The sequence below is a fragment of the Capricornis sumatraensis genome, chromosome 16 (genome assembly GCF_032405125.1).
Source record: "Capricornis sumatraensis isolate serow.1 chromosome 16, serow.2, whole genome shotgun sequence".
In the NCBI taxonomy this organism is placed as follows: Eukaryota; Metazoa; Chordata; class Mammalia; order Artiodactyla; family Bovidae; genus Capricornis; species Capricornis sumatraensis.
This window is the reverse complement of record NC_091084.1, coordinates 52,826,536-52,839,615: the sequence shown is the minus strand read 5'-3', so window position 1 is coordinate 52,839,615 and position 13,080 is coordinate 52,826,536. Positions and strand designations below refer to the sequence as shown.

Here is a 13,080-nt window from a genome sequence, read left to right as displayed (position 1 = left end):
TTCTCTCTTGTTTGGTCTCTCTTGCCCATGTGCCCACCTCTCTCGGTCTGCCCATCACTCCTCCAATTTCTCTAGGTTTCTATCTTTGTTCTAGGGCCTTTCCATGTGGTCATCCTTCCCTTTATGTCAGCCTCTGATTTTGGGTGGTGAGGGGACTGGCTCAGAATGCCAGGCCAGTGTCCCCGGAGCCTCCACCCCTACCCATGTTGTCATGGTGTGGGTGCTGGTAGAAGGGGCTGAACATGGAGCACGCAGCCCTTGGGCGGTGCCCAGGGATTTAGGGCGGGTGGGGATTGTGCAGTAGGGCACTGGGGTTCACATGATGAACGATGAGTATATGGCATTGCACGGCACGTGCAGCTGGGGAGGCTGCGTTGTGAGTGTGGAGTGGTAGCTGTTCATATGACTGTTGTGTGTGTGGGGAACTTATGTGTACATGGTGTGTGTCTGTCTTCATGGGGTGGAGTAGTTGTAGGGGCCACTTACACAGGGGACTGTGTGTATATATATGTTATAAACTGTTGTATGTAACCAGGAAAACCACTGCTGGGCCCCAGTGAAAGGTTTTACTGGATGTCTTACTTGAAGGGGGTGGGGAGAGGGTCACTGTGAACGTGTGAGTGTGTTTGCAGCCAAGGTGACTGGCTTTAAGTCACCAAGTTACATCCTGGAGTTGGTCAGGAAATATATGGGGACATGTGTGTTGGTGTTTGAGTGTCATATGTCTATGTTATGGCTGTTGGTACAACTCTGGGTAGGAAAGAGTGCAGTGGCCAGGGCCCAAGGATCCAAGGCAAAGACTTGTTGACTAAGTGTATGTGTGTATGTGCACACACAAGTGTGTGTGGGGAGGAGGCAGTATGCAGGCAGGACTGTCTGTGCTAAGGAGCTGTGTGTGCCCATAAACATGTGATATTTTGATGTGACATTAGGTATGCACATTATTTATGCAGGGTGTGTCTGTGTCTGGTGGTGTGTGTGTATTGAATTTAATTGGATGTGTGTGTGCTTGGAGAGGTGAGTATAGGGTGTGAGAGGTGCGTGTGGGAGGTTGAGTGTGAGTGTAGTGTGAAGCGTGGGTGTGTGAGCTGGATGACTTTTCCGTGTGATGTGGATTATGTGATCTTTTCTCCCTGTGAGCTGTTTATGTATGAAGGGTGTCCAGGGAGCAAGGGTCTGTGTGGGGGTGAGGCAGTGTGGAGGCCTGTGGAGGCTGCTACAGGGGGTGAGGGAGTGTGTGTATAAGGTGTTTGGGGTAAAGAACGAGGTGTGTGATGTTCAAGTGTGCAGAATACAGCAGGTGTCCCAAAAATGTGTGTGTGTGAGGAGGGCTTGACTGCCACCCAGTCCTTGCTTTCCTCCCAGCTAGGTCCCCAGAGATGCCCAAGCCAGGCTGCCTCTGCCCTTTGCCCTTCATTCTCCTCGCTTTCACCGGGGCCTTTGTCTTGGGTTTCCGGTCGAGCAGGCGCTGGACAGGCAGGTGGCGGGTGCTGCAGAGGGCTAGGAGCCTTCGTTCTTTTCCTCTGAGCCTGTCTCACGTTTGGGACCAGGGTTGGAAGGGGTGGAGAGGATGCCCATGTCTCGGGGTCACTGTGCTTCGCTACCAGCTCACAGCATTCTGCAGAGGGTGGGGGTTCAGGCACAGGTGCTGAGGCCCGGGTGGCATCCCCGTGGCACCTTCTTGACACAAGAGCAGCTGGGGCTGGGCTTGGAGTTGGATGAATTTGCCAACCGTGAGGTCTTAGTCGTGAGCGTGGCCCAGTGCCCTTCCTGCTCACGTCATCTCCAGGGTGCTGAGCAGCCCTGTTCCCTCTTCTGTAGGTGCTTGGAGAGGGTTCCTGGGCTGGGAGACAACCAAGAAGACCTCAACCAGTCTCCACTCATATTGACCCCACATCTGATGGGGGGATAGCTTCTGTCTGCCCAGGGCTTTAATCTGGAAAAGGAGGCCTGATCACACCTTCTGGGACCTTCTTGTTTGATGGACCCAGTAGGAGGATCCAGGTCATACTCTCCAGAAAAAGCTATGGGGAGACCTTAGTGGGCAGCTTTCCAAAAGGGACTCGAGAGCACGAAGACAGGACTCCTGATGGTTGGGAGCCACAGAGACCATCAGAGTCAGTCAGGGGAAGAGGCTCAGGGCCACTGCCTCAGCACCACATTCCAGAAGGTTCTCTGAAGTGAGGGAGCTTGAGCTGAGCCCTGGAGGGGATGTAGAGAAATACAGCCCGAGGAAGGAAGGCTGAGGAAGATTCTGGCCCAATTGGAAGAAAGGGATCTTGAAGGCTGTTGAACGTCCCCAAGCAATACTGTCTGACTTCAGGTGGCCATCTCTGGGCCTCCTCCCTTCTCAAGTTTTCATGTTTGGCCCATCCCGATTGGCCAGAATCATCATTGTCGTTATATTCATCATCAGCGTTAGGCAGCTCTTTCCAGATTCCAAGCTCCTTTCACAAATGTCTCCTTTAACAGATGAGCTCATTCCATTGTGTCTGAAAGCATTTATTGAGCACCTGCTAGGCATGGTGTTAAGTGCTGGGGATATAGCAGTGACCAAACAGGCCTCATGGGACTCCCACTTTCTGTGTCTAAGGAACTCCGTCTTTGCGGCCCATCCACACTGTCAGCCCCTCCAACCCTGGGCAGACGGCCCTCTGTCTGTGTTTTCCTGCAGCCTGATGTGCACTTGATGTGGTGTAGGGGTCTGGCTCCCACTAGAACATGAGCTCTTCAGAGGCTGGGCAGGGTCTGTCCATCCCATGTGTCCTGACCTGGGCTTAGCATAGTCCAGATGCTCATACTGATTATCAGAGGTCCCAACCCCCTGTAGGGTTGGCAGCCCTGCTGCCATCTAGGGAAACTGAGGCCTAGAGTGGGAGGTCTTTAGGGGGCCTCCTCTTAAGACCCTCCTTTGCCCAGTGTTGCCAGAGGCCAAGAGAGGTCAGGTGACTTGTGCAGGTTTCACAGCAAGGTGGCGGGGCTGATCCTAGAATACAGCTCTCTGGCTGCCAGGCTGGGCTCCGGCCCCAGCACCATGCTGCTCCCTGGCTGGCCTCCGGGCTGCCTGTGGCGGGTAAATGATTATTAATGACCCCCCTGGCAAGGAGACAGGAAACATTTCCCGACCACAGCTGGGGACCTGCTCCCTGCCAGCCCCAGCCATCCATACCCGCCCTGACCATGGGTCAGCACTGATGTTATCACTATGCCGCCTTGGCCTTCTGTCTGTCTTCCTGCCCATCTGACTCCCACCTCCCTTTCCTCTAAGGGATAAAGGACAAGACAGAACAGAGCTTTCTCTTTCACATCTCTGTCTCCAATTTGCTTCATCTCCAGCTTCCCCCTTGCCCCAAACCAGCTGGAAGTATCCTTTCCTCTAGGAAGTCTTCCCTGAAAGCACCACCATCCTCTTCTTCCAGTGGCCTTGTCCTGGGCTCTGGTCACTGAATCTCCTTCATTGCAGACTCTGGTCTCAGTCTGATGGTTTGCTCTGATGGTCCTAAGGCTGGGCTGGTGACTTCCTGTGTGGCCTGTCCTCAATTGCTGTCTAAGGACTGACACGTGGAGTATTGTCCCAGATGCTTCCTCCAGGAAGTCCCCAGCCCAGCCCAGGGACTCTCACTTCCTCTGACTATCCCAGTGCTCCCTGTCCGTGCCACAACTTTGTACTGCCAGACCTTTATGAGCACCTACTATGTGCCCAGCAGAGATGGTAGGCAGAGAGAACACAGTGCAGACCTTAAACTTCAGCCACACATTGCCCCAAGTCTGAGCAACAAGGCATCTGCCTCTTGGCAGGTGGACAGACCCGGGTACCAGGGCCAGTGGTGGTCAGGTGATGGGGTGATAGAGGGGCACAGACACAGATGGATGCTGATAGACTGTGTGGGAGGGCAACGCTGGAGAGAAACTTGGGGGCCATGGTGGGATGGGGCAGGGGCCCCTAATTCAGCCCAAAGTTGCAGGCAAGGCAAGTTGGGGAGCTTCCAGGAGAAAGTACAGCTAAAGCGGGAGCTGAGGGATGAGCCAGGAGAGAGTTCTGGACAGAGAGAAGGAGGGAATCGGGAATGTGAAGGCTTGCTGGTGACAGACAGAGGGAGGGAGCCGTTCTGTGGAGCAGGATGCTGGACTGCCAGAGCGGCCGAGTGATGGGATGGCTGGGAGGGGGCTGGTGCTGAAGCATCAGGAGATGAGGCTGGTGAGGCCGGCAGAGGCTAAATTGTGCAGGACTTTTATGCCATGTCAAGGAATTTGGACTTTCTCCAGAGGGAACTGGGCACGAGAAGAGTTGAAAGCAGGACAGTGACTGCTCAGACCTGCGTGTTCTGAAGCTCCCTGGGCCCGGGGTGGGGCGTTCATAGAAGGGGTGAGGTGAGAGGCTGGGGCACTTCCTTCAGATGTGGAATGATGAAGCTGAGCAGGGAAAAGCCTGAGTTGGAAGGGAGGGGACAGAGGGGCAGAGGTGGAGGAGGAAGCCGGTCAGCTGTAGAAGAGAAGAGAGAGCCACCCTGGGGTCTGGGTGGCCGAGTGAGGGCAGACAGGGTTTGAGAGAGCATGCCTGGGCCTGGGTCAGGGCCCTCTGTGGAGCAGGTCTCAGGATGGCTTCCCAGGTTAGGCGTTTTGAGGCTAAATGGAGACCTGGATTCCACTGGTGGTTGCCGCATCCTTGTCTGTAGTGGGGGGACTTGGGATCTGCCCTGGGCAAAGAGTATTCAGCCTTCAAAAATTAAAACAATCTGTAAAATGTAATATTTAATAAAATTCAAATTCAAAAATATATGAATACATTTGAAAATGAGTTAAAATGTAATTTATGAAAATGCTAAGCATCATCCGTGAGGGTCTAGTATCAGCTGTACCTTCCCTGCTTCCCACCCTTTGGATCTGGCTCGCCTGAAGCCACTGCTCGGTGTGGCCGGACACCTGCCCCGGGGTGGGGTAGGGGTGGTCTAGGACCTTCTGGCCTCTCATTCAGGGCACCTCCGCTGGGAAGCCTGCTCTCTGGCTGGTGGTTTCCTGCAGCAGGCATTTTGCTTTTTCTGTCCCTCACCTTGAGGACCCCTTGAACTTCACCCATTTTAGGGAGGGGGGATGGTGAGGGAGTTTCAGGAACCAAGGGTGAGGGGTCAGAGAGAAGAAGTGCCTGCTTTAGGACCCAGTAGGGGTAGGGAGGGAAGGAGGGGAGGTGGGATGGGACAGGGCTGAGGAGTGGGGCGGTGGGGGCTGGGAGGCAGGAGATGTGAGCAAAGCTAAAAGAACAGCATTACTCCCACTTGAATATCTGTATTTCCTAATGTAAAGGTTGCACCATTTCTGGAAGACCAGATGTTGAGGCCCCATCTTACAGTCGCAGGATTGGGCATTCCTTGGCTCCTACTGTCCGGTGATCTTGCGTAGCACCACTTTTTAGGCTGCATTTTCTCACCTGTAAAAAGAGGAAGTCGGGTGAGATGAGCTCTCAGGAGCATCTGGCACTGTCGGTTTGTGGGGTTCCAGCTTTTCATGGCTCTTAACTCTCAGCCAGGGCTGTGTGGATGCTTGGCTGTGTGGTTCTGACATTCTGTGACTTTAAGATGCTGAGACTCTAGGAGCCGAAGAAGCAGACTTTCTGTGATTCTAAGATTCTAGGATTTGATGATTCAATGGTTCTAAATGGGGTTTCTGGGAAGAGCTGCAACCACCTGCCTCGTTAATGTTGATGTTCAGTTATTAAAAACATAGCGAGAAGCAATGGAGACAGCTTGGGGCCAGGGGCGGCCCCCACCCCCAGGGAGGGAGTGGAAGAGGGGCTGGGTTGGCAGTTAGTGGGGAAGGAGACCCTCTCAGTCTGGATTGCACAGACCGTTCTCTGCTGGTAGACCAGCGGAACTGGAGTACCTGCACATGCGAGATCCACCACTCCCTAAGCTTGCAGGGTAAGGGGTCATTTCCTTCATCCCTCTGTCCCTAATCATTTCAGACCATGGCAGAGAGAGGAGTGCCCTTTCCTCCCAATCCCTAAAGCCTGTGGGAGAAACATCCACAGTAGAGGAAGGAGAGGCCTGCTCACCCCCACCCCCTCCTTCCCTGGCAGCCCCGGCCTGAGGGGGAAAACAGGACATGAACACTTCCTGGACACAGACATGGGAATGCACGAAGCTCTGCCTGTGAAGCTCAAGTACAAAGGGCCTCCGACTAGGGCAGAGGCCAAGCAGCTAGAGGGGCAGTGTGGGCATCGGTTAGGGACCCATCAGCACCCCTTGAGGACAGGCCAAGGAGAGAGGACCCTGGGGGTGGCTGTGAGAAGGACTTAAGGAAGGGAGGTCCCAGGCTAGGGGGCCTGAAGGGCTAATGACTGATGGGGGCTCAGGCCACCAGCCCAGCACAAGGCCAGCTCACTGGTCCAGCAGTTCGTTGCCTCTTGGGTTATGCACAGTCTTAGCACCACACCAGAGGTGGGGAAAGAACCTCCAGGTAGGGGAGAAAGATCTCAGCCCTCTAGACAGCCCACCCGGCCCGGTCCCTCAGAGCTCAGCAGCGCTGTCCAAGACCCAGCCTGATGCGTTCACGGATCCTGTGACAGAGGCTGGGACCCAGACCCATCACACAGCAGGGCCTGAAAATACAGGCAGGACATGGGCCAGGGGGAGAGCGCCTTTGTCTGTCACCTGCCGTCTTTTTCCTCCCACAGGCCAGGAGACAGGTAGGGTGGCGATAATTGCTCGCTGTCATCTACGAGGCTACATGGTCTACCACAGCCTGTCTTGGCCCTGAGGCTAGGGTCCCCAGCAGGGAATCCCTCCCCAGCTGCCCGACCCACAGGCGGCCTCCCTGGGGTTCCCCTCCCTTGTCTTCCTGCTGCACCCCTCACTCTCCTCTGCTCCTCCCTGGGCTCTCTCCTCATCCCTATAAGTTTCTACTTCTGGCCATCTTTGTATGTCAGTGTCTTCAGAAGATTGTTAGACTTGGAAGGGCCCTAGGAGATCATTGGGTCCACCCGTTTTATTCCTCAGGTGAGGACGGTAGCTTAGAGAGGGGAGGGTCCTGTCCGTGGTTGCACAGTGGGCTACAGTGGGGCCCAGGTCATGGAGACGCAGTCTTGGTGTCAGGCGTCTAGGGTTTCAGGACGTCCCGTGTCACGGCCAACCCGACAGGCTTCTCTCCTTGGGTTTGGGCTGTTCTCCCCTCTTTTCCTTTGCCCGCTTCTCTGCTGCCTGGCTGACCCCTACCTTGGGCAGACACTGCCCATGGGACACAGACCAGAGCCTAGGACTCTATGACTGGGGTGCACACCCTTGCACACATGGACGCACAGACACTTGCAACTGTATATAAGTCCTAGGTGCAAACCTCTATTGTGTAGTTAGGAGGCTGTCCTGGAACCTAGTTTCTCTTCCTGTGAGGCACTGCACACCTCTTCCAGAAAGCCCCCAGGGACTTCTCTGCAGAGTCCCTTTCCCACTAGTCCCTTTGTGATAACTGAGTTCTGTTGAGCCTAGGTTCCTCCTCTGTGACCCTAAGGACACGGCTGAGTCTCCCTCTGGCCCTGGAGCCCCTCCTTCAATGTTCCCTCCTTCTGTCTCCAGGAGGGGCTCGGCTTCCTGTGGCTGGGTGGGGAGAGTCCTGAGGTCCCCAGAGGACAGTGGGACAATGGGGAGGCCGTGACAGATGAGACATTTCGTCTTTCCCAAAGTAGGCTCCACCCTACCCTGACCTCCTGGCCAGTGTCTGGGGCATAACCCTGGCCTGTGGGTCCCTTAGGACTAGGGTCCTGGTCTGACTGTCCCCCTCCCGCTCCCTCTCAGTGCAGAGGTCACAGCATCAGAGCTCCTGACCCAGCAGCAGCTCTCTAATTGGAAAGCTGTGGAGTCCTGGTCCCCAAGGTGGCAGCAGCATATTAACAGGATGGTGCAGACTCCTGGGGCCTCTGGTAGGGGTGAGCTGGACTGCTCTGAGTAGGAAGGTGATAAACATGAAGTTTGGGGTAGGATTATGGAGGCACTGTGAATGCCTAGCTGAGACTCCCACCCCCAATCCTGTCACCTTCCCTGGGCTTGCGCTGGGTGACGGAGAACCAGAGGGCATGGGGCAGGAGCCTCTCCAGGGAGTGGTGGAGGACCTGGGGTGCAGTTAGAATTGAGTGAAACTCGCACTGCCTCTTCTCAGGTGGGGGCGGGGGCTGTCCCAGGGCAACTCAGTGGTGGTGGTGGGTGGACCATCAGAGGCCAGGGTGGAAAAGAAGGCTTAGGCTTGTGGACAAAGGGATGGGCCCTTAGGTCAGACACTTATCTTGGCCCGCGTCATTTCCTCTGCCGGACATGGCTGGGTTAGCGGGGTCATCACACAGAGGGAAGGAACAGGCCGAGCCAGCGCACATGAGGCCCTGCAGTAGACTCGGGCGCATGGTGACCTTGCCACGCCCTGGGCTGCAGTCAGTCCCCCATCGAGGCCGAGCCATGGAGCCACGGTCACCCTGGGAGATGGCGCCGTCTAGACCATCACCCCTCAGCCCCTAGACCCAGGCATCCTTGGCAACACTTGGGCCCAGCTGAAGGCACTGCTGAGGAGGGAGACCCCACAGGACACAGGGACACGTGGGACAAGCAGACACTCTGCCAGAGCCTCCCCACCACAAGCGTGCACACACCAGGTGCAGCTACTGTCACCCCGAGGGTGACCCAGGGAGAACCGCAGATTCCAGCAGGTGTCCAGAGCCTGAGTGAGATGAAAGGAGCTCCAGGCAGGGAACCCAGAACTGCTCCCCTCCCCCGCTCCCACCCCACGCTGACTTGTGCCCTCCCTACCAGCTCGCTGAGTGCCCGAGGCTGTTTATTTCCTAGCAGGGATGGGTGTCTCATCCCCACCCGCTCCCCCTCCCCACCACACTCTTGCCAAGCTGCCAAATCAAATCAGCCCCTGCGCTCGCGCCAGGCGGGCATGGCGGCCAGCAGCTGACGGGAACGAAGCCAGGCTCAGAATATCCCGCCGCCTGTGCCTGTCCGATGCCTGGGTGCGCTGGTGGGTGGGGGTGGGGAGGGACAGCCGGCCCCTGGGCAGCGCCTCCCAGCGTGGATCCGATTCTGGATGCCCCGCTGGCTGGTGGGCTCCCACGAACGAGTAAGCAGGTCCTGGTGTGTCTTCCAGCCCATGAGGAGCTGTGGAATAGAGTTGATAGGATGCAGGTTGGGGGTCCGACTGGAGCCCAGACGTCTGGGCACTGGGCTGGGCTTGGGGACTCACATGTATGATCCCATTCTCTTCCCAGCAACCCTAGCTGGGAGCCCAACCCAGTGGCTGTGAGCTGGACAATACCAACCCCATTTATAGACAGGAAGCTGAGGCTCAGACAGCAGAGTGAAGGGAGAAGCAGAAGCGGAGGGGACCTCAGGAGGGGTAACAATGTGGTCATGTCCACCCCTGAGGAGCCCCAGGCTGAAGGAAAGAGTTTGGCTCTATTCTCAGAGTTGAGGGACTGAGAACACACCAGAGCCAGACGTGCCCATGGCAAGCAGGGCCATCAGGCAAGGCTCCCTGGAGGAGGCCACCTGTGGGAGACAGGAGGTCCCGAGTCTGCTGGGGGCTGGTGGAGGGGCAGCCTGGGGAGATGGGGGGAGGCCTCAGCCGCCCCGTCTGGCTGGCCTCAGCCCCTGGCTTTCTTGTCTCTGCAGCCAGCCGGGACCTCCTTGCGCAGGAGCCAGTGCCCCCGGGGAGTGGAGACGGCACATTGCAGGTGAGACTCAGCGGAGGGAGGGAGGCCTGGGGTGGGCTTGGGGGTGGGGGTGGGGGGCGCAGGCTGAGGGCCAGTCTGAGCGCTACCCCCACCCCTGGGAGGACTGGGAGGCTGGAGCTGAATCCCAGCCCCACCCCCTCCAGCTTAGGGTCACCCCAGACCAAGACCACCTCTCCCTCCCTATTCCTGCCCAGAGTTCCCTCCCCATGAGGATTTGCCCTCCTCCGGAGTCACCTGGGTGTCGCTGGGGCTCCTCCCTCATCCTCCCCACCCTCACCCAACAACTCCCTGTTGATTCTCTGCCCTGAGTATCTGGTGAACTCCTCTCCAGCTCTCCCGCTGCCTGCCCTGGTCTGGGATGGGCCACCTTTCCCCTGGATGGCTCACTGGCTGTCTCCTCTCAGTTGTCCCCCTTCTCCAAGTGACTGCCAGAAACACCTTTCTAACACAAAAACCTGAACTTGTCACTTTCCAGCTTAAAAATTCTCCATGCTCCCCCTCCCCCTGCTCCCTCTGCAGCCCCAGCCAGCTCACAGTTCCCCCTTCATTCGCTCCTGCCTCCCTAGCACCACTCTGGCTGGCCTCTTCCCCCTTCAGCTTCCCAAATCCTTCTGGGCTCAGCTCTAGCCTCGCCTCCTCCAGGAAGCCCTCCCTGCCTTTCATGCTCCCTCCTCTGAGCTCTCCTGCTTTGGCCGTCAGCTGCTGGGACATTCTGCTGCCTGTGCCATGAGCACCCTATTTTCTCCATCTTGTGACTGGGTTGTCTCCTCCTCTGAACTGTGAGCACCCTGAGCCTAAGGATGTGCCTTGTTCATTCCTGAGTCTCCCACCACCTTCCAAAAGGTGCCTGAGGAGGGCTCAGCGAGCACCTTTCCTTTGAGATGAGGGGTGCCATCTCAGTCCCTGACCATGCCTTTGGGGGGGCCTCATAGGAACTGTCAAGTGTCCATGGGATCCTGAGTCACAAGGGGGTGGGCTGGGATTGTTGAAGGTTGGCACAGAGGAGGGGTGTGTGTGAGATCAGAGAGCCTTTGATGAACCTCCCCTGTGCCCTGGGGTCCCGGCTGAGAGGAAAGGGAGACTGTGGCTGTATCAGCCCCTCCTCTGGGCCAGGAGCTGTAGATCCACTTCCTTGTTTAATGCCCACGACCTCCCTGGAAGGCAGGGGCTGTGATTCTTCTACTTAGGGGAAGCTGAGGCCCAGCAGGATCACACAGGGAGTGAGTGAATCGGAGGCAGAGCTGAAAGTGGACCTATGTCACGTATTCAGCCCTGGCTCTCTCCCTGCCCTTGGGTGAGATGGCTGAAGATACCCACTAGGGGCCTGGTGCCCAGTGGGGTCAGCATGGGCTCACTGCTGGGACACGGAGCCCAGCCCTGAAGATGTGCCTGCAGCTGGGTGCTAGCTGAGGGAGAGAGGGGGGACCTGGAGAGTCATTATTAATTTATCTCTGGCCATGACATTCCCCATGGGGCGGGGGCTCCCCCAGGAGCTGGGACAGATGGTGTTCCTGGGAGCCAGCAGTGTCTCGGCAGCCACTGCCACCCGCCAGGAAAGACTGGATTTGTCATCCTCCCGGGAAGCTGAGAGGAGAGAGGGCTTTGGAGAAACTGAGCCCATCCTGGGCGATGGGAGCGGGGCTGCAAGGGCAGGAGTCGGGCCCAGGCTTCTCGTTTCTTTCTCTGTGCACAGCCCCCTCTCCCTTGGCCCTGCTCCCAGCAAGTTCAAGTTCTGCCTTCTTCCTCACCCTCCCCACGAGGCTTCCCCAGATCATCTCTATTTGTTCCTGCTGCCTTTCCTTTGCCTGGGTCCCGCTGCCCCCTCTCTCAGCCCTAAGATATGGGCGATGAGCCCCCCCGGGTCTCATTTCTTTCCCCCAAGTCCCACACGCATCACAGAGATGGCAGGTGTCTGCCTGGCTTCTGAGCAGTGCCTGCTGTGTTTCTGGGTTCACTTAGCACCCCTTTCTGGGTGCCCTGGCCCATGCTCAGCCCTGCTGGAAAGAGGTTGCTGCCCCTGGGGACCCCCTAACACAGAAAGGCTAGGACTGGAGAAAGTAGGAACCCTGTGGGTGTGGCTCAAACTGTTGGGACCCCTGGAGGGAAAGAGGGATGGGAGACTGATGAGGAGCCTCCTGTGAAGGTGGAGCCTGGGGAGATGAATGCACTCATCCAGTGGACAGACTATGGGGTCAGGTGGGCATGAGTTCAAGTCTTAGCTTCACCACTTCCTAGGGGTGTGACCTTGGGCCAGTCCCTTAACCAACCTGAGCATCAGTTCCCTCACCTGTCAAAAGGGGATAAGAAGCTTCACCATCATTGGACATTATCACTATTATTGGATGTAATAATCACGACAGGCCTGTTGGGAGAAGTTACAAAGATAGTATGTGTGAGGTGCCTGCCCCAGGCCTGGCCCACAGAGAGTCCCCGGAGGGAGTTGGCAGCCTCCCTGCTTCCCTCAAGGGTGAGATCCTTGGAGCCAGGTCTAGATGGCTCTGCTTTGTGAGACCAGGTGCCCCACGGGGCTGGGTGGGCACAGCTCATTCTCCTGCCGCTGACAGCACAACAGCCACGAGAGTGGGACTGCTGGCTCCCATGCCCTCCCAACAGGTGTCTGTTCAGCGCACCTTCTTTGGATGGCTCCCTGGCCCCTGTGCCAGCTGGCCGGCTTGGAGGAGGGGCTCTTCAGGCACCATCTGGAATCCTTCAACGCCAGAGCCATTACTCTCTCTGGATGTCAGGGCTGAGGCAGTTCAAGTAGTGAGTCGAGCACTCTGGGTGAATGCCCTCCCTGTGCTGGCTCTCAGGGCCCAGACGAGGGTTAGGAAACCCAGCGGGGGCAGGGGCTGGGAAGAGGCAGCCAGGAGCAAGTGCACGGGTATCCACACCAAGCGCCCTAGTGCTCGTCCGGCACTGGCTCCTCTATGGCTTCCCACTGGATGAGGAAAGACCACACCTTTGCCATGGCATTGACAGCTGTACCTGCTGGACCCCCTCCTGTCCACCCCTTGCCCCCAGACATGGCAGTGCTCACTTCTGGGACACCTGCTCTTCCCGACCTCCCTGACTTTGTTCACACTGGCGCCTCTCTTTGGAATGCCTTTCCTTTTTTCCTCTACCTACTCCTTTTGGTGCTAGTGGTAAAGAATCCACCTGCCAATGCAGGAGACAGGAGACTCAGGTTTGATCCCTGGGTCGAGAAGACCACCTGGAGGAGAGCATGACAACCCACTCCAGTATTCTTGCCTGGAGAATCCCATGGATAGTGGAGCCTGGTGGGCTACAGCCCACAGGTCGCAAAGAGTTGAACAAGACTGAAGTGACTTAGCATGCAGGCACACACGCGCTCATTTTTCAAGCCCCAGATT

General features: G+C 57.0%; 1 protein-coding gene across 2 annotated transcripts in view; it reads left to right on the top strand.

The window, feature by feature from the left end:
* The window catches only part of PDE2A (phosphodiesterase 2A), a 94,832-nt gene that overhangs the window by 28,358 nt on the left and 53,394 nt on the right, over positions 1 to 13,080 (top strand). Inside the window, exon 2 of one of the 2 annotated variants that reach the window (XM_068989402.1) lies at positions 9,648 to 9,709. The exons of the other annotated variant lie outside the window; for it this stretch is intronic. Within the exon in view, the coding sequence (XP_068845503.1) occupies positions 9,648 to 9,709 (62 nt within the window). The remainder of the gene's footprint in view (positions 1 to 9,647; positions 9,710 to 13,080) is intronic. 2 annotated transcript variants of the gene reach the window in all.